The 26,943-nt window shown below is 42.3% G+C and overlaps 1 protein-coding gene across 15 annotated transcripts in view; it reads left to right on the plus strand.

Moving 5' to 3' along the window:
- Positions 1-26,943, plus strand: part of LOC127445609 (leucine-rich repeat-containing protein 7-like) — a 218,175-nt gene that overhangs the window by 165,050 nt on the left and 26,182 nt on the right. For 11 of the 15 annotated variants that reach the window (XM_051705753.1, XM_051705754.1, XM_051705748.1 and 8 more), the window contains 7 exons: positions 1,860-1,989; positions 4,199-4,314; positions 4,865-4,934; positions 5,958-6,057; positions 6,156-6,280; positions 15,612-15,800; positions 15,974-16,096. In XM_051705753.1, the coding sequence (XP_051561713.1) occupies positions 1,860-1,989; positions 4,199-4,314; positions 4,865-4,934; positions 5,958-6,057; positions 6,156-6,280; positions 15,612-15,800; positions 15,974-16,096 (853 nt within the window). Of the gene's footprint in view, positions 1-1,859; positions 1,990-4,198; positions 4,315-4,864; positions 4,935-5,957; positions 6,058-6,155; positions 6,281-15,611; positions 16,097-26,943 lie in introns of those variants that run through there. The other 4 variants (XM_051705749.1, XM_051705752.1, XM_051705761.1 and 1 more) reach the window with 3 other exon arrangements.

Here is a 26,943-nt window from a genome sequence, read left to right on the forward strand (position 1 = left end):
AGCTCTGTAGGCCCATACAATGCAAGTGAATGGTGACCAGACATTTGAAGCTCCAAAAATCACATAAGACCACATAAAGTAATCCAAAATTCTCCAGTGGTAAAATCCATATCCAATATTTAAGTCCTTTTTACCAGAAATTTCCACTTTTACTTTCAAAATGTGTAAGAATGTGAAAGTGAAAGTAGAGACTGATATTAAAAAAGGACTAAAAGCTATACTATGTAAGTTTTTTTGTAAGAAATGAAGAATGTAATTAATGAGCAAGTACACAAACATTCCATCTTCCAAACCATGTTTTTGCCTTACCCCGATTCACTATGGTAAGCCTATAACAACTATTTATATTTTAGAGCTATCGGGATGGATTTGGTGGGAAATTGCATACTTTCATCATTTGTCCGTGCGTGTTTACGCCATGTCCGTAAATAAAATTAAAATAAGATCCAGCTACTACAGCATGTGTATGTGCGCTGATAGGTGTGGTAGTAGTTTGAAGCTGAAAGCTTGTTGTAGCCACAACAAATGAGCGACATTGACCATTTATCATTCAAAAAGGCAACCCTCTGGGGAAACAAACGTTTTCAAAATAAAGACATTTTGAACCGAGAAGAGTCTGCAAGCAAAAGGGAAAGTAACAGAGCCCATAATAAAACACAAAACAACATCGTATTGGCTTTTCAGACGTGGTGACAACCCCAAGATATTAAAGGATTTAAAACCAACCCAGAGATGGAGTTTTTCTTGCTGGACAGGTAAGATATGTTATTGGACTGATAGTAAGCATGGTAGCTCTCTTATTGCGGTAGTTCGTTAGATAGCATTAGCCACTCTAATGAGGCATTTTATTATGGAATGTGATACTGCAGTACTTTCAGTTTCATTTTCGAGGAAGGAAGGACAATGGAAAAAAATCAACTTTTATTCTGGTAACAATGCTAATCTCTAAACCAGTTACTACCCTGGTCTATTTGCCTGCTTGCTAAGTTATAATAGTGTCCACCATTTAATTTTATCTGATATGACTAATAATAATTTTTGGATGAACCATCCCTTCAATTCATACCTTTGTTAAGTGGAGATAATGATTCAACGTAACTTACATTTCCCATATTATCCATTAACAAAACTCATTTATTTCCTGTGTTAAAAGAATTTGAGCCCCAGACACTGATACTGCTCATATTGACTGCAGTCAGTCTTGGATATTCATACACATTGAAAACATTTGAATTGGATTTTTGAATGTGAGAGTAATATTAAAGGGATAGTTCAAGCAAAAAGAAAAATTCTGTCATTATTTACTCACCCTCACGTTGTTTCAAACCCACATGACCTTATTTATTTCTTTGAACACGAAAGGAGATGTTAGATTTAGTCACCATGCACTTTAATTGTATAGAAAATAAAGATGCAGTGGAAGTGAATGGTGACTGAGGCTAACATTCTGCCAAACATTTCTTTTTGTGGTCCACAGAAGATAGAAAGTCATACAGGATTGGTGAGTGAATGATAAAATAATTTTCATTTTTGGGTGAACTATCCCTTTAAGACTTATTTCAAAGCAGGAGGTTTCACACTCATGGGGCATAAACAAGTTTTTAAGTCGTATATATGTTTAAAAATAATATATATATATATATATATATATATATATATATATATATATATATATATATATATATATATACACATTCAGGTTATGCCCTATAATTCAAGGAATTATGTCTATTCACTGACTTTTAAAAAGGTGGCACATGAAGTATCTTATTATGTTATGAATTGTTTTCAACATAGGATTTTAATAGGGATCGTGCGTACTTGCATACTCCTCACCTGCTTTTTCTCACATCTGCCAGTTTATCACTTTTAGAGGAGTTTGACTGTAGCTGTAATGAATTGGAATCGCTGCCTTCCACCATTGGCTACCTGCACAATCTTCGGACATTTGCGGCCGATGAGAACTTCTTGGCTGAGCTGCCCAGGGAGGTGAGCATTAGTGCCCTACTCTCTCGGTTTCATTTAGAGGAACTAATAATTAAAATCAAAGACACATCCTCTATATGTTTGGCTGGTTTAACTGCTCTATGCTGGTTTTGGCTGGTCACCCACTATGGCTACACTGGCCGAGCTGATATACCTGCAACAGTAATAGACCAACATTGCCCATCTTTAGCCAAAATTGGTGCAATATTACTTTTTTCAGGAAGGATCAGAAATATAATCTTTGCCAACAACCCTTAATCATTGATGCATGTAGAGGATGGATATACTGAATCAGACTTGAGAGGATACAGTATGTGGATGTCTTTATTGTGTTTATAAATATTACTGAAGTTCTTCACTGGCTGTCTAGTGTCTATACTCTTCAAGTAGGGCCCTGTTAGCTTCTCAATCAAAGCCTGCACAGTGGCGTCCATTACTCTTCTGCAGATTTTAAGCCTGGTTTCTGTGGTTTCATCACTATCTTCCCAATAATTTGGAAATATACTAGTGCTATGCACTGAAGTAGAGCAATGGTTCTCAAACTTTGCATGCCAAGTAACACCTCTGATCAAATTAGACTAAACAAGTCTGATCGTCTGATTACTTGCATGTCTCAATTGACCTCTGTATTTGAACAATTTCACAAAATAAAGAAATCATGGCTGACTCCTAGTAGCGTATTTTTACAATGGCAACAGTACAGTAACTGAGAACTTCTTTTTTTCCTTTATGCTTCATCTACACTGCTTGGTGTCAGCACAATATACACTGACTGAGCACTTTATTAGGAACATTATACTAATACTGGGTAGGGCCTCCATTTGCTCTCAAACAGCCTAAATGTTTTGTGGCATGGATTCCACAAGATGTTGGAAATATTCCTTTGAGATTCTGGTCCATGTTGGCATGATTGCAACACACAATTTCTGCAGATTTGTCAGCTGCACATTCATGCTGGTTATCTCCCATTCTACCACATCCCAAGGGTGTTCTATTGTATTCATATCCGGTGACTGGGAAGGCCACTGAAGAACAGTGAACTCATAGTCACGCTCATGAAACCAGTTTGAGACTAATTTTTCTTTGCGACATGGTACATTATCATGCTGGAAGTAGCCATTAGAAGATGGGTAAATTGTAGCCATGAAGGGGTGCACATGGTCAGCAGCAACAATACTCAGATATGCTGTGGCATTCAAAAGATGATTGATTGGTATATTAACAGGCCCAATGTGTGCCAAGAAAATATTCCCCACACCATTACAACACCGCCACAAGCCTGGACTGTTGATACAAGGCAGGTTGGGTCCATTGATTTATGCTGTTGGTGCCAAATTCTGACCCTACCGTCTGTGCACCTCAGCAGAAATTGAGATTCATTAGACCAGGCTACGTTTTTCCAGTTTTCAACTGTTCAAGTTTTGTTGAGCCTGTGCCCACTTCAGCCTCAGCTTTCTGTTCTTGGCTAACAGAAGTGGAATCCGATGTGGTCTTCTGCTGTTGTAGCCCATCCGCCTCAAGGTTCGACGTGTTGTGCATTCTGAGATGCTTTTCTGCTCATTACAATTGTACAGAGTGGTTATCTGAGCAACCATAGCCTTTCTGTCAGTTTAAACCAGTCTGGGCATTCTCCATTGACCTCTCTCATCAACAACGCGTTTCCATCCACAAAACTGCCGCTGACTGGGTGTTTTTTTGTTTTTGGCACCATTCTGAGTAAATTCTAGAGACTGTTGTGCATGAAGATCCCAGGAGATCTGGCACCAGTAATCATGCCATGGTCTAAATCACTGATATCACATTTTTTCCCCATTCTTATGGTGGATGTGAACATTAACTGTAGCTCCTGACCTGTATCTGCATGATTTTATGCATTGCACTGCTGCCATATGATTGGCTGATTAGATAATCACATGATTATGTAGGTGTACAGGAGTTCCTAATAAAGTGCTCAGTGAGTGTATATACAAATATTACTGAGTGCACCTTCAGTAATTTCAATATTAAATATTTTGATTCATGTTGCATACCAACTGGGAGCACTCCATGTACCACAGTTTGAGAGTACAGCACAGTCAAAATCTGTAAAACCAAATGCTGACTGAAAAATTACAAGAGTCATTTTACCTGAGAGAGAGAATGCTGATATCCAACAAAAAAGCTGACAAAATTTCACCTTATAAGAGCTATCATATCCTGTCCTGTGCTGCAGATTGGAAACTGCAGAAATGTCACGGTCATGTCCTTGCGCTCCAATAAACTGGAGTTTCTGCCTGATGAAATTGGACAGATGACAAAGCTACGTGTTCTTAATCTGAGTGACAATAGGTAACACCTGATGTTCCTGTAGTTCTTTCATTTTACACCCTCTGCACGCATGTATCAACAGGAATTCATTGCACCAATACATGATCTCTTCAATATTGTTTAATGAATAAAATATGAGACACGAAAAAAATTCTCCTCAAACCTGTAAAAAAAAGTACCTCTTATATGGTTGATGAACAGTTCTAGTCAGTTTATGTAAAGCCATGTTTATTATTTTCCATAATGACACAGTAATGGGGTATGGTATTAGAAAGTACCTGGCCTGCCTACAGGCTAATTAAGGAAGCTCTTTCTGAGCTATGTGGACAGTTTGGATGCTCTGACTATGATTACATGGAAGCAGAGCAATTAAACTTAAACAAGACTAAATGCAGTAGCCATTAGAGTACCTGAGTTAATGGGCTATCTTAAGTGGACAGAATCACCTCAGGTCTTCACAACATTTTAACTACAGCAAATTAACTCTCCCCAACAGTCTCGTTTAGCTTTTTCTCATCCATGTTTTGACGTTTTGAACTCTTATGAACTAATTGTTTCTTTTCTTCTTTAGGTTAAAAAATCTTCCCTTCACTTTCACTAAATTGAAAGATCTTGCTGCACTCTGGTTATCTGACAATCAGGTTGTTATCTGGAACTCCTCTTTGAATACAGTCTTGCCCATAATCTTTATTTAACTGTTTATCAAATGTGGTGATGAAGTGGTCATAATACATGCACTGCAAACAATCATTTTCTTAACCAGTACTTTTGTACTTTTTAGGTAAAAATACCTAAATATACTTAAAGCAAGATAAGTTTACTTGAACAAAACTGTGTAAGATTTAAGACTTGTTTTCAGAGAATATATCTTGAATTAAGTTTATATTTCTTACCCCATTGGCAAATAGTTTCTTCTCATTTTAAGCATAAACCTTAAAAAATAGCTTTCTTACCCCATTTGCCACTTTAATTCAAGATGTATTTTCTCAAAACCAACCTTAAAGGAATATTCTGTATTCAGTACAAGCTCAATCAACAGCATTTGTGGCATAATATTGATTACCACAAAAAAAATAATTTTGACGACTAAAATCTAAGTTACAGTGAGGCACTTATACTGAAAGTAAATGGGGCCAATATTTGGAGGGTTTAAAGGCAGAATGTGAAGCTTATAATTTTATAAAAGCACTTACATTAATTCTTTAATTAAAACTCATGTATTATTTGAACTGTAAATTTGTTTAAACGGTCATTTTACAGTCATTTTAGGGTTTTGATAGGGTAAAATTGGCTATAACTAAGAAAGGGGTAGTAAGCAATACTTTGTGGCTATACTTTAGATACAATGAGTATTTTAACATTTATTGACTCGCCCCATTCACTTCCATTGTAAGTGCCTCACTGGAACCCATATTTGTGCTTTTTTTAAAGAAAAGGGCAAGTCAGAATTAATTTATGTAGTAATCAATTTTATGCCACAAATGCTGTTAATAGATCTTAACTTATATTGAACCCAGAATATTCCTTTAATATCTTGTGAAATGTAGCTTCTGAAGTAATTGTATCTTATTTTATGGATGTTTAGAACCAAAAATATTTTTTGCTGTGCAGTGCTTATGTCCAGCAAATTGATAAATTTGGTAACAGTCCATTTATTGTTTCAGTCCAAGGCCCTGATCCCCCTGCAAACCGAGGCTCATCCTGAGACAAAACAGAGAGTTCTTACCAACTACATGTTTCCTCAGCAGCCCAGACATGACGAGGGTGAGAATAAACCAACCATTTCTCTTTTCTTCTTTGATTGCTTTTTTACATTACAGTGGATTAAAATTTTGGATGGATGCATGCTTTCCATTCTGCAGATTACCAATCTGACACCGACAGCTTTAATCCCACCCTCTGGGAGGAGCAGAGACAGCAGAGGATGACTGTGGCATTTGAGTTTGAGGATAAGAAGGAGGAGGAAGACAACTCAGGAAAAGTGAAGGTCCCCAGGGCATGCAACACTCATACACATAAACACATATACACCTACACTAATATCCCCACTTGAGCTCCATTTGCTTAATTAGGATTTTTTCCACATCTTGTGGAATCCATGTCACAAAAAAATCTATCTATCTATCTATCTATCTATCTATCCATCCATCCATCCATCCATACAGCGGCCCGTGCATTTTAAGTCTAGGCCTTCAGTGCGATTCATGCCATTAAGAAAACACAGATTCACATTGAAAAAGACACCGGATGCCTATCATACATTACATGGCAGTCAACTAATAATACCAATTGACATTTTAAAAACACGTCCATGCACGAAAGCCAGAACCAAGGAGGTCTAATACAAAGAAAAAGCTCTCTAATAATATTTGCGATTTAAATTTTGCTTGCAATAAATTTTGTTTCGTCAGGGTACACGGTTACTTTTCAAAACTTGATCCGACACTGAATGCTCAAGCAGCCTAATTTACACTTGATGTTGCTATAACAATGCAAAAAGCACTCACCAATTTGCTTGAGGTGAAAATCAGTCCTCCTTTCCTGTTTTAATTAATCAATCGCACGATCATGCAGAACATCTCAGGTTTTTAAATCCATAAGGATCTCTTTCTCAATGGTGATGTGTCAGTGACAGCCGACTCGTCAGCAAGATCTCGCGCTCTTCGCTTTCAAATTACGTACATCACTTAAAGCGTGATTGCGTCACTCAAGGCCAGCTAGAAGGTCTGGACTGGGACATATCCTAAAGACCACACCCACCAAGAACAAATAAATCAATCTGATTGGCTGATGAATATGACAATCTGACTTTAGATGCCTATTCACTGCAGTGTTGAGGGATTCTGCAGAAATTCTGAAGGCCTAACTGGGTGGAGCTCAGACTCACATACTGCTTCAGCTAAGGAGCATGCGATTTGTGAAACAGTTGTCACACTTTGCTTGTAAGCATTGAGGAATAAATTCTGATTGGATAAACTTTTAGTTTTTTGTTATCCGTTTCCTATGAATTAAGAGTGGAAAGCAATTGAAAATACTTAGGCAAAAAGGTCAATGTGAATGAAAGGAGAATGAAAGGGTAAAAAAATTTATTAGGCATGTTACGCCAGCAGAGAAGGCTTTGCTGGCCCTGAGAAATCGCAACTATATATCTATCTATCTATCTATCTATACATATATCTATACTATATATATATATATATATATATATATATATATATATATATATATATATATATATATATATACACACACACTGGCGGCCAAAAGTTTGAAATTATGTACAGATTTTACTGTTTCGGAAGGACATTGGTACTTTAATTCACCAAAGTGGCATTCAACTGATCACAGAGTATAGTAAGGACATTACTGATGTAAAAAACAGCACCATCACTCTTTGAAAAAAGTCATTTTTGATCAAATCTAGACAGGCCCTATTCCCAGAAGCCATAACTCCAACACCTTTTCCTTGAGTAATCATGCTAAATTGCTAATTTGGCACTAGAAAATCACTTGCCATTATATCAAACACAGTTGAAAGCTATTTGGTTCGTTAAATGAAGCTTAACATTGTCTTTGTGTTTGTTTTTGAGTTGCCACAGTATGCAATAAACTGGCATGTCTTCAGGTCAATATTTGGTCAAAAATGGCAAAAAAGAAACAGCTTTCTCTAGAAACTCGTCAGACAATAATTGTTTTGAGGAATGAAGGATGTACAATGCTTGAAATTGACAAAAAACTGAAGATTTCATACAAAGGTGTGCATTACAGTCTTCAAAGGCAAAGGACAACTGGCCCTAACAAGGACAGAAAGAGATATGGAAGCCCAGATGTACAACTAAACAAGAGGATAAGTACATCAGAGTCTCTAGTTTGAGAAATAGACGCCTCACATGTCCTCAGCTGACAGCTTCATTGAATTCATGTACAACAGTAAAGAGAAGACTCAGGGGTGCAGGCCTTATGGGAAGAATTGCAAAGAAAAAGCCACTTTTGAAACAGAAAAACAAAAAGAAATGGTTAAAGGGGGCAAAAAAACACAGACATTGGACAACAGATAATTGGAAAAGAGTGTTATGGATCTTAACCACATTGAGATTTTGTGGGATCAGCTAGACTGTAAGGTGCATGAGAAGTGCCCAACAAGACAGCCACATCTATGGCAAGTGCTACAGGAAGTGTGGGGTGAAATGTCATATGAGTATCTGGACAAACTGACAGCTAGAATGCCAAGGATCTGCAAAGCTGTCATTGCTGCACGGGGAGGATTTTTTGATGAGAACTCTTTGAAGTAGTTTAAATTAAAAAAAAAATGTTTTTTATTATAATAGTCATTTTTCACATTATTAATGTCCTGACTATACATTGTGATCAGTTGAATGCCACTTTGGTGAATAAAAGTACTAATTTCTTTCCATAAGAGCAAAATCTGTACATTATTCCAAACTTTTGGAATAAGTTTCAGTGTATATAAACTCAGCAAAAAAAGAAATGTCCCTTTTTCAGGACACTGTATTTTAAAGATAATTTTGTAAAAATCCAAATAACTTTACAGATCTTTATTGTAAAGGGTTTAAACAATGTTTTCCATGCTTGTTCAATGAACCATAAACAATTAATGAACATGCACCTGTGGAACGGTCATTAAGACACTAACAGCTTACAGACTGTAGGCAATTAAGGTCACAGTTATAAAAACTGAGGACACTAAAGAGTTCTACTGACTCTGAAAAACACCAAAAGAAAGATGCCCAGGGTCCCTGCTCATCTGCGTGAATGTGCCTTAGGCATGCTGCATGGAGGCATGAGGACTGCAGATGTGGCCAGGGCAATAAATTGCAATGTCCGTACTGTGAGACGCCTAAGACAGTGCTACAGGGAGACAGGAAGGACAGCTGATCGTCCTCGCAGTGGCAGACCACGTGTAACAACACCTGCACAGGATCGGTACATCCGAATATCATACCTGTGGGACAGGTACGGGATGGCAACAACATCTGCCCGAGTTACACCAGGAATGCACAATACCTCCATCAGTGCTCAGACTGTCCGCAATAGGCTAAGAGAGGCTGGACTGAGGGCTTGTAGGCCTGTTGTAAGGCAGGTCCTTACCAGACATCACCGGCAACAATGTCACCTATGGGCACAAACCCACCTTCGCTGGACCAGACAGGACTGGCAAAAAGTGCTCTTCACTGACGATTCGTGGTTTTGTCTCACCAGGGGTGATGGTCGGACTCGCGTTTATCGTGGAAGGAATGAGCGTTACACCGAGACCTGTACTCTGGAGTGGGATCGATTTGGAGGTGGAGGGTCCATCATGGTCTGGGGCGGTGTGCCACAGCATCCTCGGACTGAGTTGTTGTCATTGCAGGCAATCTCAATGCTGTGCGTTACAGACATCCTCCTCCCTCATGTGGTACCCTTTCTGCAGGCTCATCCTGACATGACCCTCCAGCATGACAATGCCACCAGCCATACTGCTCGTTCTGTGTGTGATTTCTTGCAAGACAGGAATGTCAGTGTTCTGCCATGGCCAGCGAAGTGCCCGGATCTCAATCCCATTGAACACGTCTGGGACCTGTTGGATTGGAGGGTGAGGGCTAGGGCCATTCCCCCCAGAAATGTCCAGGAACTTGCAAGTCCCTTGGTGGAAGAGTGGGGTAACACCTCACAGCAAGAACTGGCAAATCTGGTGCAGTCCATGAGGAGGAGATGCACTGCAGTACTTAAAGCAGCTGGTGGCCACACCAGATACTGACTGTTACTTTTGATTTTGAGCCCCCCTTTGTTCAGGGACACATTATTCCATTTCTGTTAGTCACATGTCTGTGAAACTTGTTCAGTTTATGTCTTAGTTGTTGAATCTTTTTATGTTCATACAAATATTTACACATGTTAAGTTTGCTGAAAATAAAAGCAGTTGAAAGTGAGAGGACTTTTCTTTTTTTGCAGAGTTTATACAGTGGCATGAAAAGGTTTGGGCACCCCTGGTCAAAATTTCTGTTGCTGTGAATAGTTAAGTGAGTAGAAGATGAACTGATCTATAAAAGGCATAAAGTTAAAGATGAAACATTCTTTTCAACATTTTAAGCAATATTAGTGTATTATTTTTATTTTGTACAATTTTAGAGTGAAAAAAGGGAAAGGAGCACCATGCAAAAGTTTGGGCACCCCAAGAGATTTGAGCTCTCAGATAACTTTTACCAAGGTCTCAGACCTTAATTAGCTTGTTAGGGCTATGGCTTGTTCACAATCATCATTTGGAAAGGCCAGGTGATGCAAATTTCAAAGCTTTATACATACTCTGACTCCTCAAATCTTGTCCCAACAATCAGCTGCCATGGGCTCCTCTAAGCAGCTGCCTAGCACTCTGAAAATTACAATAATTAATGCCCACAAAGCAGGAGAAGGCTATAAGAAGATAGCAAAGCATTTCCATGTAGCCATTTCCTCAGTTCATAATGTAATTAAGAAATGGCAGTTAACAGGAACGGTGGAATTCAAGTTGAGGTCTGGAAGACCAAGAAAACTTTCAGAGAAAACTCTTCGTAGGATTGCTAGAAAGGCACATCAAAACCCCTGTTTGAATGCAAAAGACCTTTAGGAAGATTTAGCAGACTCAGGAGTAGTGGTGCACTGTTCTACTGTGCAGCGACACCTGCACAAATATTACATTCATGGAAGCGTCATGAGAAGAAAACCTTTCCTGCATCCTCACCACAAATTTCAGCATCAGAAGTTTGCAAATGAACATCTAAACAAGCCTGATGCATTTTGGAAACAAGTCCTGTGGACTGATGAAGTTAAAATATAACTTTTTGGCCGCAATGAGCAAAGGTATGTTTGGAGAAAAAAGGGTGCAGAATTTCATGAAAAGAACACCTCTCCAACTGTTAAGCACGGGGGTGGATCGATCATGCTTTGGGCTTGTGTTGATGCAAGTGGCACAGGGGAACATTTCACTGGTAGAGGAAAGAATGGATTAAATTAAATACCAGCAAATTCTGGAAGCAAACATCACACCATCTGTGAAAAAAGCTGAAGATGAAAAGAGGATTGCTTCTACAACAGGGTAATGATCCTATACACACCTCAAAATCCACAATGGACTACCTCAAAAGGCGCAAGCTGAAGGTTTTGCCATGGCCCTCACAGTCCCCTGACTTAAACATCATCGAAAATCTGTGGATAGACCTCAAAAGAGCAGTGCATGCAAGACGGCCCAAGAATCTCACAGAACTAAAAGCCTTTTGCAAGGAAGAATGGGCAAAAATCCCCCCAAACATTGAAAGTCACTTAGCTGGCTACAAAAAGCTTTTACAAGCTGTGATACTTGCCAGGGGGTGTTACTAAGTACTGACCATGCGGGGTGCCCAAACTTTTGCTTCGGGCCTTTTTCCTTTTTTGTTATTTTTGAAACTGTAAAAGATTAATATAAAAAAGTAAAATTGCTTAAAATATTAAAGAAATGTGTCATCTTTAACTTTAAGCCTTTTGGAAATCAGGCCATCTTTTGCTCGCTTAGCTATTCACAGCAACAGAAATTTTGATCAGGGGTGCCCAAACTTTTGCATGCTACTGTGTATATATATATATATGTATATATATATATATATATATATATATATATATATATATATATATATATATATATCAGCCACAACATTAAATCCACCTGCCTAATATTGTGCAGGTCCCCCTCATGCCACCAAAACAGTGCCAACCCGCAAACCAGCCCAATACTCAAACCAGCCCGTCTGGCACCAGCAAACATCCATGCGATTATCTAATCAGCCAATCATGTGGCAGCAGTGCAGTGCATAAAATCATGCAGATACGGGTTAGCAGCTTCATAATGTTCACATCAACCGTCAGAATGGGGAAAAATAGTGATTTGGACCGTGGCATGCCAGACGGGCTGGTTTGAGTATTTCTGTAACTGCTGATCTCCTGGGATTTTCACACACAACAGTCGCTAGAATTTACTCCGAATGGTGCCAAAAATAAAAAAAACATCCAGTGAGTGGCAGTTCTGTGGACGGAAATGCCTTGTTGATGAGAGAGGTCAACAGAGAATGGCCAGACTGGTTCGAACTGACAAAGTCTATGGTAACTCAGATAACCGCTCTGTATAATTGTGGTGAGAAGAATAGCATCTCAGAACGCTATTCTGAGATGCGGGTTGGCGTTGTTTTGGCGCACGAGGTGGACCTACACAATATTAAGCAGGTGGTTTTAATGTTGTGGCTGATTGGTGTGTGTGTATATATATATATATATATATAGTTGTGCTCAAATGTTTGCATACCCTTGGAGAATTGGTAATATATGTACCATTTTTAAAGAAAACATGAGTGAGCAGGCAAAACACATTTCTTTTATTTCTTATGGGAATTCATATTCAACTGTAGGTTATAACAGAATGGCACAATCATAAAACAAAACAACAAAGAAACAAAGAAAAAAATGAAATGACCCCTGTTCAAAAGTCTGCATACCCTTAGATCTTAATACTGTGTATTGCCCCCTTTAGCATCAATGACAGCGTACAGTCTTTTGTAATAGTTGTCTATGAGGCCCCAAATTCTTGCAGGTGGTATAGCTGCCCATTCGTCCTGGCAAAATGCCTCCAGGTCATGCAAAGTCTTTGGTTGTCTTGCATGAACCGCACGTTTGAGATCTCCCCAGAGTGGCTCGATGATATTAAGGTCAGGAGACTGTGATGGCCACTCCAGAACCTTCACCTTTTTCTGCTGTAACCACTGGAGGCTCAACTTGGCCTTGTGCTTAGGGTCATTGTCGTGCTGGAAAGTCCAAGAGCGTCCCATGCGCAGCTTTTGTGCAGAAGAATGCAAATTGTCTGCCAGTATTTTCTGATAACATGCTGCATTCATCTTGCCATCAATTTTCACAAGATTCCCCATGCCTTTAGAGCTCACACACCCCCAAAACATCAGTGAGCCACCACCATGCTTCACAGTGGGGATGGTATTCTTTTAACTATAGGCCTTGTTGACCCCTCTCCAAACAAAGCGCTTATGGATGTGACCATAAAGCTCTATTTTGGTCTCGTCACTCCAAATTACAGTGTGCCAGAAGCTGTGAGGCGTGTTAAGTCGGGCATATTGTAACCAGGCTTTTTTGTGGCATTGGTGCAGTAAAGGCTTCTTTCTGGAAACTCGACCATGCAGCTGATTTTTGTTCAAGTATTGTCGTATTGTGCTCCTTTAAACAACCACACTGTCTTTTTCCAGAGCAGCCTGTATTTCTCCTGAGGTTACCTGTGGGTTTTTCTTTGTATCCCAAACAATTCTTCTGGCAGTTGTGGCTGAAATCTTTCTTGGTCTACCTGACCTTGGCTTGGTATCAAGAGATCCCTGAATTTTCCACTTCTTAATAAGTGATTGAACAGTACTGTCTGGCATTTTCAAGGCTTTGGATATCTTTTTATATCCTTTTCCATCTTTATAAAGTTCCATTACCTTGTTACGCAGGTCTTTTGACAGTTCTTTTCTGCTCCCCATGGCTCAGTATCTACCCTGCTCAGTGCATCCACGTGAGAGCTAACAAACTCATTGACTATTTATACACAGACACTAATTGCAATTTAAAAAGCCACAGGTGTGGGAAATTAACCTTTAATTGCCATTTAAACTTGTGTGTGTCACCTCGTGTGTCTGTAACAAGGCCAAACATTCAAGGGTATTTAAACTTTTAATCAGGGCCATTTGGGTGATTTCTGTTATAATTATGATTTAAAAAGGAGCCAAACAACTATGTGATAATAAATGGCTTCATATGATCACTATCCTTAAACAAAATTTCACAGTTTCTGCCAGGGTAGGCAAACTTTTGAGCACAACTCTATATATATAACACCGTATATACAGTATATATATATATAGAGAGAGAGAGAGAGTTGATTAATAAAGCAAATTTTAGACGGGAAAAAATCTTTTCTAGTCTAAGGATGCTCTGGAACCATGATAAATTGTCCTGTCACAAACCTTGCTTAGAGTTATGTCAGACCCATAAAGATTGTTTAACTTTGCTTCATTTTTGTTGAAGCAAAAGTGTGCAGTGTGTTTTAGGGAAAGATGCCGGTATCCATCTCTATTGCTGCTCTCTGTATTTCTCCTCTACGGTCTACTGTCGTTAAAATAATCATGTGTGCAGCTCTACTATGCGGCACTGGGGGAGAGAGGCAACGCGTGCGGAGCACGAAAGGGCTTTAATGAAGCGTGTTCAGTGCTAAAGAAAAACATTAAAGGATATAGCGCTGAAAAGCGCTGAAAAATCAGTGTAATCTATGGCCCGGAACGCATGCAGTGTACACAGCTCTGTTCATTTGTTGTGCTGCCAAACTAAAGTTGAGAAACGTTGAGATGGGGCACCTGATGTCATGATGTTATGTTAGTTAGTTTCACACTCATGTTAACATTGGCTATAGATGAAATTACTCTTGTCACACCGCAGGAAACTCCATTTCCGGGTTCTTTTGAGCAGCAGATTTCAATGGGGGAAATAAGCAACGCTGCAGTTTAAATAAACTTTTAAGCTTAATAGAATGTAAAATTGTATTTGAATGTTAATAAAAGTTATTATAAAGGAATATCTATGGTTTACAGTGAAGAAAGTATGCGGGTTCTTTTCTGAAATATGTATGATTATGTATGAAGCCTGTATAATAATGTCAGACATGTAACAGGTTGATGAATACACATCCTCACATTTAACATGCTTCTAAAGCTTACTTCAATATGATCATATTCCATATCAAAACTTAATAACAGCTGTTTCGAATGAACAATATTATTTACTGCATTCAAAGTAAATGCAAAGATGTAATTTTCACTGTATGACATTATTTTTATTCACTTATCCTTTCACAAACAGTAGTTCATGTTCTACGGTGGTGGAGATGGGATCTGTTCCTCCCGTTATATTGTATATGGTGGTCTTGATCATATAATCGTTAGATCATATTTGACCTCATATCTGTCACAGCGACAGCACTTTGGAAATTAAAAACAGCCATTTGCGATCAGAATTTATGTGATTTCTTCGTAAAAAAGTTAATATACACCAAGAGCTGCTGCGGGTCAATTGTGTAGAGCAGACACGATAACAATGATGGTGACACGTGAATTAACATCATTTATGTAAAATCCTTTTTTGCTGATGCAACGATCTGGTGGAAATTTAAAGAAGCCCTAATCTCCAATAATCTGTGGAAAACGGGGTGTTTCAACCCCAAAAACAGCACTTTTTGGGGACCTCTGCCCTAAGGGACTAAATCCTCTCCTCTTTCTCTGCAGGTTGAGATTAATCTGAAGCGGTATCCTACCCCTTACCCAGAGGACCTGAAGAACATGGTGAAGTCAGTGCAGAACCTGGTGGGTAAATCCACTCATCCCCTCAACACTGAAAAATGTTCCTCTGGGACCAATATGGAGCTACACAGCCAAGACAAGTATGAGGCCAAGTGGCCCATTGCTTCAAAGGAGGTAATGCTTCATCTAATTTCATCAAAGAGCCTACATGGCTTCATACGTCAGTGTCTCAGTAATTTGGGTGCAGAGTGAAGTGCAATTTAAATATTATATCCATCACCTGGTAATCACAGTTTATTCCTCATTAAACCACAACATGCTTGTAGTTTAGTCTATGTTCTTTCCAGGTCACAGAGCGAGAGGTTAAAGACTTCTCTAAACCACCAATGTCTGAACAAGGTGCCATCCTCAACTCAGCCATTGACATCCCAAAACGCAAAGACAAAGAGGATCTGACTGAGAGTTCGGAAGTATGACAAGTTTTCTCGTTTAATTTTGTCTCTTTTAAATCATGAATGCCTTACATTGGAAAATAGCATAGCTTTTTCCTTTTAAGGAAGTGAGTAATTTCACTAATATGAGTGGGTGTAATGAAATGTAGGCTGCAAACTCTTTGTTTTTAAATGTCTGTTATTTGCATCCTTGTTGTCTGGGTAGATATGGTTGCATTTCTAGAATGTATGGAGAGTATTGTGTAGTGGTGCGAGCGTTTGTTAAATGTTAGCTGGACCTGGGGAGATAAAATAAACAAGATCAGTGGAAATGTTTCATCTCTCACAGCCAGCGATCCCCCTCCTTAACAGCCAGAACTGCAATGTGGTTGTTTAGGACAGGATAATGATGAAATCATTAGCTTTGCCTATGAATATTAGAGCAGAGCTGGTGCAATCAGTAATGAATGTCACAGTAACCTTGCAGCATGTTTACCTCTATGGTAACTCAATATTAAAATACCCAATAATTATTTAGCCAGTGTTTATCCCTTGAAATAAGTGTTGTGTGGTGGAATGGTTGGGTTTACAGAGATGATCTTTAATGTTATATGTAAATGAGTGACTCTTACAATTAGGGTGACTTAAAGTAATAGTTCACCCACAAATGAAAATTCTGTCAATATTTACTCATGTTGTTCCAAACCCGTATGACTTTCTTTCTTTCGTAGACAGAAAAGGAGAAATTTTGATCACTGTATGCCTACTGGTCACTCTTTTTCATGCAGTTACAATGACTTTGGAAAGCTAGAAAGCTCTACTCCCCATTCATTTAAATTGCATGGAAAAGAGTGACCAATACATTATTGAAATTACATGTTTGGAATAAAATTAGGGTGAATATATAATGAGAGAATTTTAATTTTTGGGTGTACTATTCCTTTATAGCATTATTAAAATTGTCATGTATTAGTAGACTTTCCCACTTAGGCTAATTTCAGCCTTATATTCTGAATACAGCAAGAAACCTTTTAGTAAACAGAAGGAAAGGTCATTCTGAAATGTCAAGTATACTCTGAGGATCTATTAAAGGTTCCTATATGAATATATTAATTGAATTATGGTAAGATAGAGTGAAATTAATGGACTACTTGCACAAATACTTCCGTGTTCTACGTAATGCGGCTCAGGTGTTTCCGGTTACAGTGTTCAGCGCACCTACAAACTGAGATTTATTCATGGGAAGGCAGATTATTTCTACTTTTTAGGGCTGTCAGTTTTTTAAAACAGTAGCCTAAATCATGTTTTTGGCATTAGCGTGACTGATCTCAAATGTATAATTTGCTGAAACTTGCATAAAAATATATTTTTTCCATTCCAAATATAGTTACACTAAGCTCCTGAATAAGAAATCAAACATTTATAACCTGCAGCAGTCTGGCCGTCTCATTAACGTGTTTCATTAATTGATGATATTTCATACCTGTTGAGCTTCAGCGCTAAATTTCACCATACAACTATTGAGAATGATACACCATGCAAATGGTTAAATGTCCCAGATAGATTGACTTAGAAATACTTTAAAGATTCTCTTACTCTGACCAGGATTTAAAAACCACTCAGAACAGAATGAAGCAGTTTTAATGTCAAATGTAATACATGAACTACACATATTTAATCAATTTCAAAAGTTATAACTCATTGGCTTTGGCAGCTATTCTACTTATCCATTTTTATTTCAACATATAGTGATATACTGTACTTATCATTGAAACAATGACACAAAATAGAGATTTAAAATATACATTTAAAAGGGCCATGACATACTCTTTTTTATTATTTTTATTTTTATTTTTTTACCTGAGGTCCACTTCTAATGTTAGTAAAGGTTTTTTTTTTTTTTTTTTACACTAAAACAGTCATAATTTAGTAATATATGTTCATTTTCCACACTGTCTCTGGCTCTTTGTCTGAAATGCTGGGTTTTGGCCTCAGCATCTCCTTTAAACTTCAATGTAAACGGCCACTGTTATGGCTAACATTGTGCAGCCCCTCAAATACAGCCATATATATTTGAAACTCAGTCAGAAGAAAATTTCAGGGACGTACACCCAAAACATTGCATCCGAATGTATCAAACTGTTCACTCAAGCACAGCAGCACCATAAACTATAAATATCAAACAGTCAAGACATATGAAACATTCATGAATGGAATTGCTTGCTTACGGTTTTGAAGTCGGGTCCAGTAGTGTTTTAACTGCCCCATCTTTCAATAACAGTTCCTTTGCAAAGCTTTAATCATATTGTGACTGAATCACAAGCAATCCACGCTGAAATGAGCCGAACACAAATTCAGTCCACACTGAAATGCGCTGAACACACATAATACAATTCATGGTGAAACATGACACACACATATCATCCTGCACTGATGTGCACAGGAACTTTGTTAATTTCACTCGCTATTTCCTGATGATGGCATTCTTCAACAGAAGCCAAAGCAGCGACACTGGTCTTCACAGGCACGACATCTCACATATTCCTTTGTCTGTTTACTCTGGACAAGATGCGGTATCCCCAGCCATTGGCAGCAGTGGAAGGAACAGAACTTAAAATGCGACACACATCACCAAAACTGCATAAAAATGGTGAAAGATGTCCATCTAGTGCATACTTAGATAGAACAACAATTCAAAATAGTGCAGATGAGTGCAAAAATACGTCCAGGATGGGTTTATACTAAAATCAGCTAGACGCAGAATGGGGGTCTCCTTTCAAGTGTTAAAACTTGACATTGAGTCTTTTAAAAGTGGTGCAAGGTGCATAATAATGGTTGAAGTAGTTTGTCTATTTCATGTTTATGTAAAAAAAACGTTTAAAATAGTCCAGATGGGCACAATAAGGTGTACTGTTTAAGTCCCCTGTGGTGTAGATGAATAGTAGGCTGGTCTGTCTTGTTCTCTCATCTTCACCTTTCTGACTGCAAGCCAGTAGGTGGCCAAGGGTGCGATGATGTAAAAGTATGCATTGATGTCTTGCTGTAGAGGCAGACATGTGCTGATGTATTCATCTGTGTGACGTCGCAAAGTAAATCCAAATGAGTCGTTTTTGCAGCTTGGTTTAAATAAATGCTCTTTTGTACTGAAGAGGACGTTTTTAGTTCTCAAACTTACAGTATGTTTTTAAAGTACAATGAACTCTTACATGTCAAAAGATCAAGGAAAATGTTATTCATCATGTCATGACCCCTTTAATAATTTGTTTTTACAAAATTCATGCTCTTCTCCCTCACACATGGAGCATTGCAGTTGTTTCATTCAAAGAGCGCTGGTACTGACACCCTTTAATAGTCTCCCTCAACCTTCTGTCATTTGCGGTTCAAACTGATCTGTGTATAAATGTCTGCTACAGACATATCCGTGTGAGGAGAAATGATGAAACATGCTTGGAGTGTATATCAACCATTGCTTTCTCAGATCGGCTTGGGATGATATTCAACTTAATTTTTAAGATGAAAATGTGATAAAATCTTCTTCCAAATACGTCATGGTTACTGGTGTAACTCAGGGAACGAGATGTTGGTGTCGATGTAGTGACACTAGGGGTCACTCTTGGGAGCCCGAGACACCTCTGGTCTTTGATAGAAGGCCAGTGAAAATTGGTGAGTGGTATTTGCATGCCACTCCCCTGGACATACAGGTATAAAAGGAGCTGGTATGCAACCACTCATTCAGGTTTTATGCTGAGGAGCCGATATAAGGTCCGGCCATTTCAGCGGGTAGTTCAGCATTGTGGCAGGAGGGACCAACGTCTCGTTCCCTCCATCAGGGAACGGAGGTTAAACCAGTAACCATGACATGTTCCCTATCTGTCACTCACTCGACGTTGGTGTCGATGTAGTGACACTAGGGGTCCCTATACAAAACACCACAAGGCTGAACTGTGTTACATGAACTGGCGGTGTGTGGTGGGCAGACTTGCTGTGTGCCTCATAGCCAGCACACCAGGTCGACACATAACCTCCCCCGACACAGTTATGAGTGTGGAACGGCCCTTTTTTGGGACAAGTCGACTACCCAAAGATAGAGACAGGCTTAACCCAGTCGTGGCCTCTTTTCCCCTTCTCTTTTTCCACTCCCTAAAAAAGAATGGGGATTATCCAACTGGGCCGCCAGGTCTAGTCGGGGGGGTGTCCCTCCCAAGGGGAAGACACCACGGAGACCACATCTTGCCCAAAGAGAGGGGGGGATATTTAAGTGGAAGAATATGTCACATGGTCTTTCCAACCACGTGGAGAGCCTTCAAGGTAGATCCTGCCCAATGGGGGAGGAGTTACTACAAACATGGAGACTGGGGCAGAGGGGCTCTGCCCAAGGAAGACGCAGTTTGCCAGCAGGGAAACGAACTAGCGCAAGATATAGATCGCATGAGGTTAGCCTTACAGGGAACCGCCACATGCGGAGCACCTACCCCAGAACAGGGCTCTTAGCGCGTGTACTGGGCTGGCAGCGAGTCTCTCCAAACACTCGACTGCCACAGGGCTCGGAGGAAGTCAACCAGGGAACAAAGTCTGTGAACACTACTGGGAATTAATGGCGCACGTCTTCAGCTCCAAGGGAGGTGGAAGGCGCTATGTGCAAGCAATACACCCGGCCAGCTATCCCGGGCTTATCCGCTTGTGTTGCGTGCCACTACCTGGGACAAAACCGGTTCCACCCGGAGGTTGTAGAACCTTGCACAGGTGTTGGGTGTTGCCCAGCCCGCTGCTCTGCAAATGTCTGTTAGAGAGGCACCCCTGGCCAGGGCCCATGGAGCCATTACACCCCTGGTAGAATGGGCTGGTAGCCCTACCGGGGACGGCATGCCCTAGGCGACATATGCCATAGTTATGGCGTCAATGAGCCAGTGGGCGATCCTCTGCTTGGAGACAGTGCTTCCTTTCCGCTGTGCACCAAAAGCAGACAAAGAGCTGCTCAGAGATTCTAATGCTCTGCGTGCGATCCAAATAGATGCGTAAAGCGCGCACCGGACACAGCGACGACAGGGCTGGGTCTGCCTCCTCCTGGGGCAGCACTTGCAGGTTCACCACCTAGTCCCTAAAGGGGTGGTGGGAACCTTGGGCACATAGCCCGGTCAGGGTCTCAGGATCACGTGAGAGTAACCTGGACCGAACTCCAGGCACATTTCGCTGACAGAGAACGCTTGCAGGTCACCTACCCTCTTGATGGAAGTGAGCGCAGTCAGGAGGGCAGTCTTCAAGGAGAGTGCCTTAAGCTCGGCTGACTGCAAAGGCTCAAAGGGGGCTCTCTGTAGACCCTGAAGAACTACAGAGGTCCGATGAGGGAACGAGGTGAGGCCTGGAGGGATTCAGCCTCCTGGCGCCTCTTAGGAACCTGATGATCAGGTCATACTTCCCTAAGGACTTACCGTCGACTGCGTTGTGGTGTGCTGCTATGGCAGCAACATACACCTTCAAGGTGGAAGGGGACAGCCTCCCTTCCAACCTCTCTTGCAGGAAGGAAAGCACTGATCCGACTGCGCATCTCTGGGGGTCTTCCCGACGGGAAGAACACCACTTAGCGAATAGACGCCACTTCAAGGCATACAGGCGCCTCGTAGAGGGAGCCCTAGCCTGAGTGATCGTGTCTATCACCGCAGGTGGGAGACAGCTTAGGTCTTCCGCGTCCCATCCAGAGGCCAGACATGGAGATTCCAGAGGTCTGAGCGCGGGTGCCAGATGGTGCCCCTTCCCTGAGAAAGAAGGTCCTTCCTCAGGGGAATTTGCCAGGGGGGAGCTGTTGCGAGGAGCGTGAGGTCCGAGCACCACGTCTGGGCGGGCCAGTAGGGTGCTACAAGGACGACCTGCTCCTCATCCTCCCTGACCTTGCACAGGGTCTGTGCAAGCAGGCTCACTGGGGGAAATGCATATTTGTGAATGCCAGGGGGCCAGCTGTGTGCCAGCGCGTCTATGCCGAGGGGGGCCTTGGTCAGGGTGTACCAGAGCGGGCAGAGGGGAGGATTCTTGGGAGGCGAACAGGTGCACCTGTGCCTGTCGAATCGACTCCAAATCAGATGGACCACCTGAAGGTGGAGTCTCCACTCTCCCCTGAGGGTAACCTGTTGTGACAGCACGTCCGCTGTAGTATTGAGGTTGCCCGGGATGTGAGTGGCTTGCAGCGACTTGAAGTGCTGCATTTCCAGAGGAGGAGACGGCGGGCGAGTTGTGACATACAACGAGAGCGCAAACCACCTTGGCGGTTGACATATGCTACTGTTGTCACGTTGTCTGTCTGAACTAACACGTGCTTGCCCTGGATCAACGGCCGAAACCTCCGCAGGGCGAGCAGAATTGCCAACAACTCGAAGCAGCTGATGTGCCAATGCAGTCGCGGACCCGTCCAGAGGCCAGCACCGACTGGGCGCGCTCGTTCATAAGGAGCGCGTCAAAGAGACTGAGTCCAACTCCAAACTGAGAAAAGAGATGCTCTGAACTGGGAGGAGCTTGCTCTTTTTCCAGTTGACCCGAAGCCCTAGTCGGCTGAGGTGTGAGAGCACCAGGTCCCTGTGTGCGCACAACACGTCTTGAGAGTGAGCTAGGATTAGCCAGTCGTCGAGATAGTTGAGAACGCGAATGCCCACCTCCCTTAACAGGGCAAGGGCAGCCTCTGCGACCTTCGTAAAGACGCGAGGAGACAGGGACAGGCCGAAAGGGAGGACTTTGTACTGATATGCCTGACCCTTGAACGCGAACCGCAGGAAGGGTCTATGTCGAGGAAGGATCGAGGCGTGGAAGTACGCATCCTTCAGGTCTACCGCCACGAACCAATCTTGATGCCGGACGCTCACCAGAATGCGTTTTTGCATCAGCATCTTGAACGGGAGTCTGTGTAAAGCCTAGTTCAGAACTCATAGGTCCGAGATTGGCCTCAACCCACCGCCTTTTCTCAGTACAATGAAGTAGGGGCTGAAAAACCCCTTCTTCATCTTGGCTGGAGGGACAGGTTCTATCGCGCCCTTCCGTAAGAGAGTAGCGATCTCCGCGCAAGGTAGCAGCGTTTTCGTCTTTCACCAAGGTGAAGTGGACACCGCTGCACCTGGACGGATGCCCGGCGAAGTGAATCACGCAGCCGAGTCGGATGGTCCGGACCAGCCCTCGTGACGGATTGGAAAGCACAAGCCATGCGTCCAAGTTCCGTGCAAGGGGGACCAAAGGGGGACCGTCATCGGATGTACCGGCAGCTGGGGCCTCGCGGCGGGGCGGAGCTTGAGGTGCCACACCACGTCGTGGCCATGCTGAGTCTAAGGACATCGAAGCACTTACCTGGCTCCTTGTGACCACCCCCGGAACAGCCTGGGACGGGGGAGGAAGAGGCCTGTCCTCGTGACCCGTGGAGACTGTCACATCAGGGGCAGATTTGTGCCACAGCTGGGCGCTCAGGGGCGGGAGACCGCCGCTAGAGTGCCAAACCTGCCAAATAGAGTGGTGGACGGTGGTCGTGATGACGGCCGTACACACCGGATACGTAACCCAGGGAACAAGGAAACCGCTCTTGCTGAGCTCTTGAGTACTGCAGCCACTTGGGTATGCAGCGCAATTAAATGCAAAAGGTAACAAAAAGATGGAGATCTGCTTACCAGCTCCAGAGCAGCGGGTTTCGTTGTCCCTGGGTCACCCATCTCAAGGACGCTTTGAAGCCTTTCACGGGTTCTGGGCAGCCGCGAGATGGGTGGCGTCTGCTTCCTGCGGTGGGCTCCATGCCAGGGCTGGGCCGAAGGTGCAGTCACCGCAGGGGGACGCCCTTGGCGATGAGTAGATGGGGTGCGGGATCTTGAGCCGCGCCGGGGCAGGATATGCCGGCTAGCATCCATCTACTGCTCTACCATCGAAAACTGCTGGGCAAAGTCCTCGACGGTGTCACCGAATAGGCCCACCTGGGAAATGGGGGCAGCAAGGAATCGTGTCTTGTCGGCCTCACCCGTCTCGACCAGGTTGAGCCAAAGGTGGTGCTCCTGGACCACTAGTGTGGCCATCGTCCGCCCAAGAGACCGCGCCGTGACCTCCGTCGCTCGGAGAGCGAGGTCGGTCGCCGAGCGCAGTTCCTGCATCAATCCCGGGGCGGAACTACCCTCGTGCAGTTCCTTTAACGCCTTGGCGGACTTGCAGGAGAGCCATGGTGTGCAGGGCGGAGGCGGCTTGTCCATCGGCACCGTAGGCCTTGGCTGTCAGAGATGACATAAACCTACAGACCTTGGATGGGGACTTAGGGCACCCGCGCCAGGTGGTGGCGCTCTGCGGGCATAGGTGCACCGCGAGCGCCTTTATCCACCAGGGGATTGCCGAATAGCCCTTGGCTGCACCACCATCGAGGGTAGTGAGGGCGGGGAAGCTGAAAAGATCGTGACCGGGCAGTAAAAAGTGCCTCCAGCGACCTTGTCAGTTCTTCATGCACTTCCGAGAAGAAAGGAATGGGGGCGGGGTGTGGCGTGGCTTTGAGCGGCGCCGCGAGCCCAGGAACCAGTCACTGAGCCGCAAGGGTTCAGGGAAGAGCAGTGAAATCCACTCTAACCGACGCTCGCGGCTGCCCGGGAAAGCATGTCGTCATCTCCGCGTCAGCCTGTGACTGGGCAATCGACCCCGAAGGGAGGAGCCCAGCTGAGGCTTCCGACTGGACGAGCCCGCTCTCCGATGCTTTCGCGGGCTCCGAATAAGAGGTCGAACTCGCTGTGAGACGAGCCGGCGGACTCACCCGGAAGCCCGATCGGGGCAGACGAGCGTGCTGGGGAATGGGAGGTCCGCGGGGGGATACCCGGCAGAGGCGGTCCCAATGGGGTTCCCAAATCGCCCCCAGTGCTAGCCGTGCTGGCCTCATACCCGTGGGTAAAAGGACCAAGGCGGGAGCCTCTGGGGTGGCTCGCTTTCTTACAAAGGCGAGCCGCGACCGCAACGTTGCCATGGACATATTCTCGCATTGAGAACATGACAATCCACGAACACTGTCTCCGCGTGAGCAGTGCCCAGACACGAAAGACAGTGATCGTGACCGTTAGAAGGCGAGAGATAACGAGCACAACCAGAAATAACACACAATCGGAAAAGCATCTTTAAAAAGACGCATCTTTAAAAAGACGTTCCGTGTGTGCGCTCTTTTAGAGAAATATATACTCTTTTAGAGGGGAAAAATGCTCTTTCAGAAAATATACTCTCTAGTTTTTCTGCCGAAGCGCCCAGGGGTGTTCTCTGCAGTGCACCAGTGCAGAGGGGGGAGAAGCCGCTGAAATGCGCCGTCAGATCCAGCAGAGGTGAATGAATAGTAGTATTCAGCTCAATGAGCATGACCGTTTGGCTCCGAAGAGAAAATCTGAATGAGTGGTTGCATACCAGCTCCTTTTATACCCGTATGTCTGACGGAGTGGCATGCATATACCACTCGCCAATTTTCATTGGCCTTTTATCAAAGACCAGAGGTGTCTCGGGCTCCCAAGAGTGACCCATAGTGTCACTACATCGACATCAACTTCGAGTGAGTGACCGATAGGGAACTAATTTTAAGTGGAGTTTCAAGATCTAGGCAACTACAGCACATTGTATACACATATAACTGTAAACTATCGAGACATTATTTCAAAGAGGAAGCACATCATGAGACTCAGTGCAAGTAGTCCATTGGTTTCAGTAAACTGCAATAAATTTCAAGGACTAATGCAAACACAGCTACGATCATACCCATTCATCGATGCCAGGCTTTTCTATGCTTGCAGTAGCTCTTTGTGTAGAATAGCCAGAGGTGGGTAGGATAGCCAAAAACTACTCAAGTAAAAGTACAATTACTTTGAAAAAATAATTAATCAAGTAGAAGTAAAAGTACTAACATAAATAATTACTTGAGTAAGAGTAAGAAAGTATCCAATTAAAAGAGTACTCAAGTAGTAAATCGTTACTTTCACAAATGACATAATGGACATTAACTCCCCTATATTCCATTACATAATACACATTTAACATGTATTACAGAATTATTATTATTATATTAATGGAAATTCTGTCATTATTCATCATCATGTTTTTCCAAACCCATATGACTTACTTTCTTCCATGCAACACAATAAGGAGATATTAGACAGAATGTTTGCCTGAGTCACTATTTACTTTCAGTGAATGTTTTTTCCCTCTATATTTTGAAAGTGAATGGTGACCGAGACTGTCAGCCTGTAACATTCTGTCTAACATCCTTTGTGTTACACAGAATACAGAAAGTCACCCGGGCTTGGAACAACATGAGGGTTGGGAAATAATGACAGAATATTAAATTATGGTTGAGCTATCACTTTAAAGGGATAGTTCACTCCAAAATTAAAAAAAAATTCTCTTATCATTTACTCACCCTCATGCCATCCCAGATATGTATGACTCCCTTTCTTCTGCAGAACACAAATTACGATTTTTAGAAGAATATTTCAGCTCTGTAGGTCAGTACAATGCAAGTGAATGGGTGCCAAAATTTTGATGCTCCAAAAAGTACATAAAGGCAGCATTTAAGTAATCCATAAGACTCCAGTAGTTAAATCCATGTCTTCAGAAGTGATATAATAGGTGTGGGTGAGAAACAGGTCAGTATTTGTCATTTTTTGCTAGTCATTCTTCTCCCTGCCCAGCTGGGGGTGATATGCAGAGAAGAATGTGAATCACCAAAAACACAAGAAGAAGAATGTGAAAGTGATCTGTTTCTCATCTACAACTATCACATCGCTTCTGAAGATTTTGATTTAACCACTGGAGACTTATGGATTACTTTTATGCTGACTTATGTGATTTTCTTTAGCTTTAAAATATTGGCGCCCATTCACTTGCATTGTATGAACCAAAAGTCTAAAAATCTTCATTTG

The sequence above is a fragment of the Myxocyprinus asiaticus genome, chromosome 9 (assembly GCF_019703515.2).
Source record: "Myxocyprinus asiaticus isolate MX2 ecotype Aquarium Trade chromosome 9, UBuf_Myxa_2, whole genome shotgun sequence".
NCBI lineage: Eukaryota > Metazoa > Chordata > Actinopteri > Cypriniformes > Catostomidae > Myxocyprinus > Myxocyprinus asiaticus.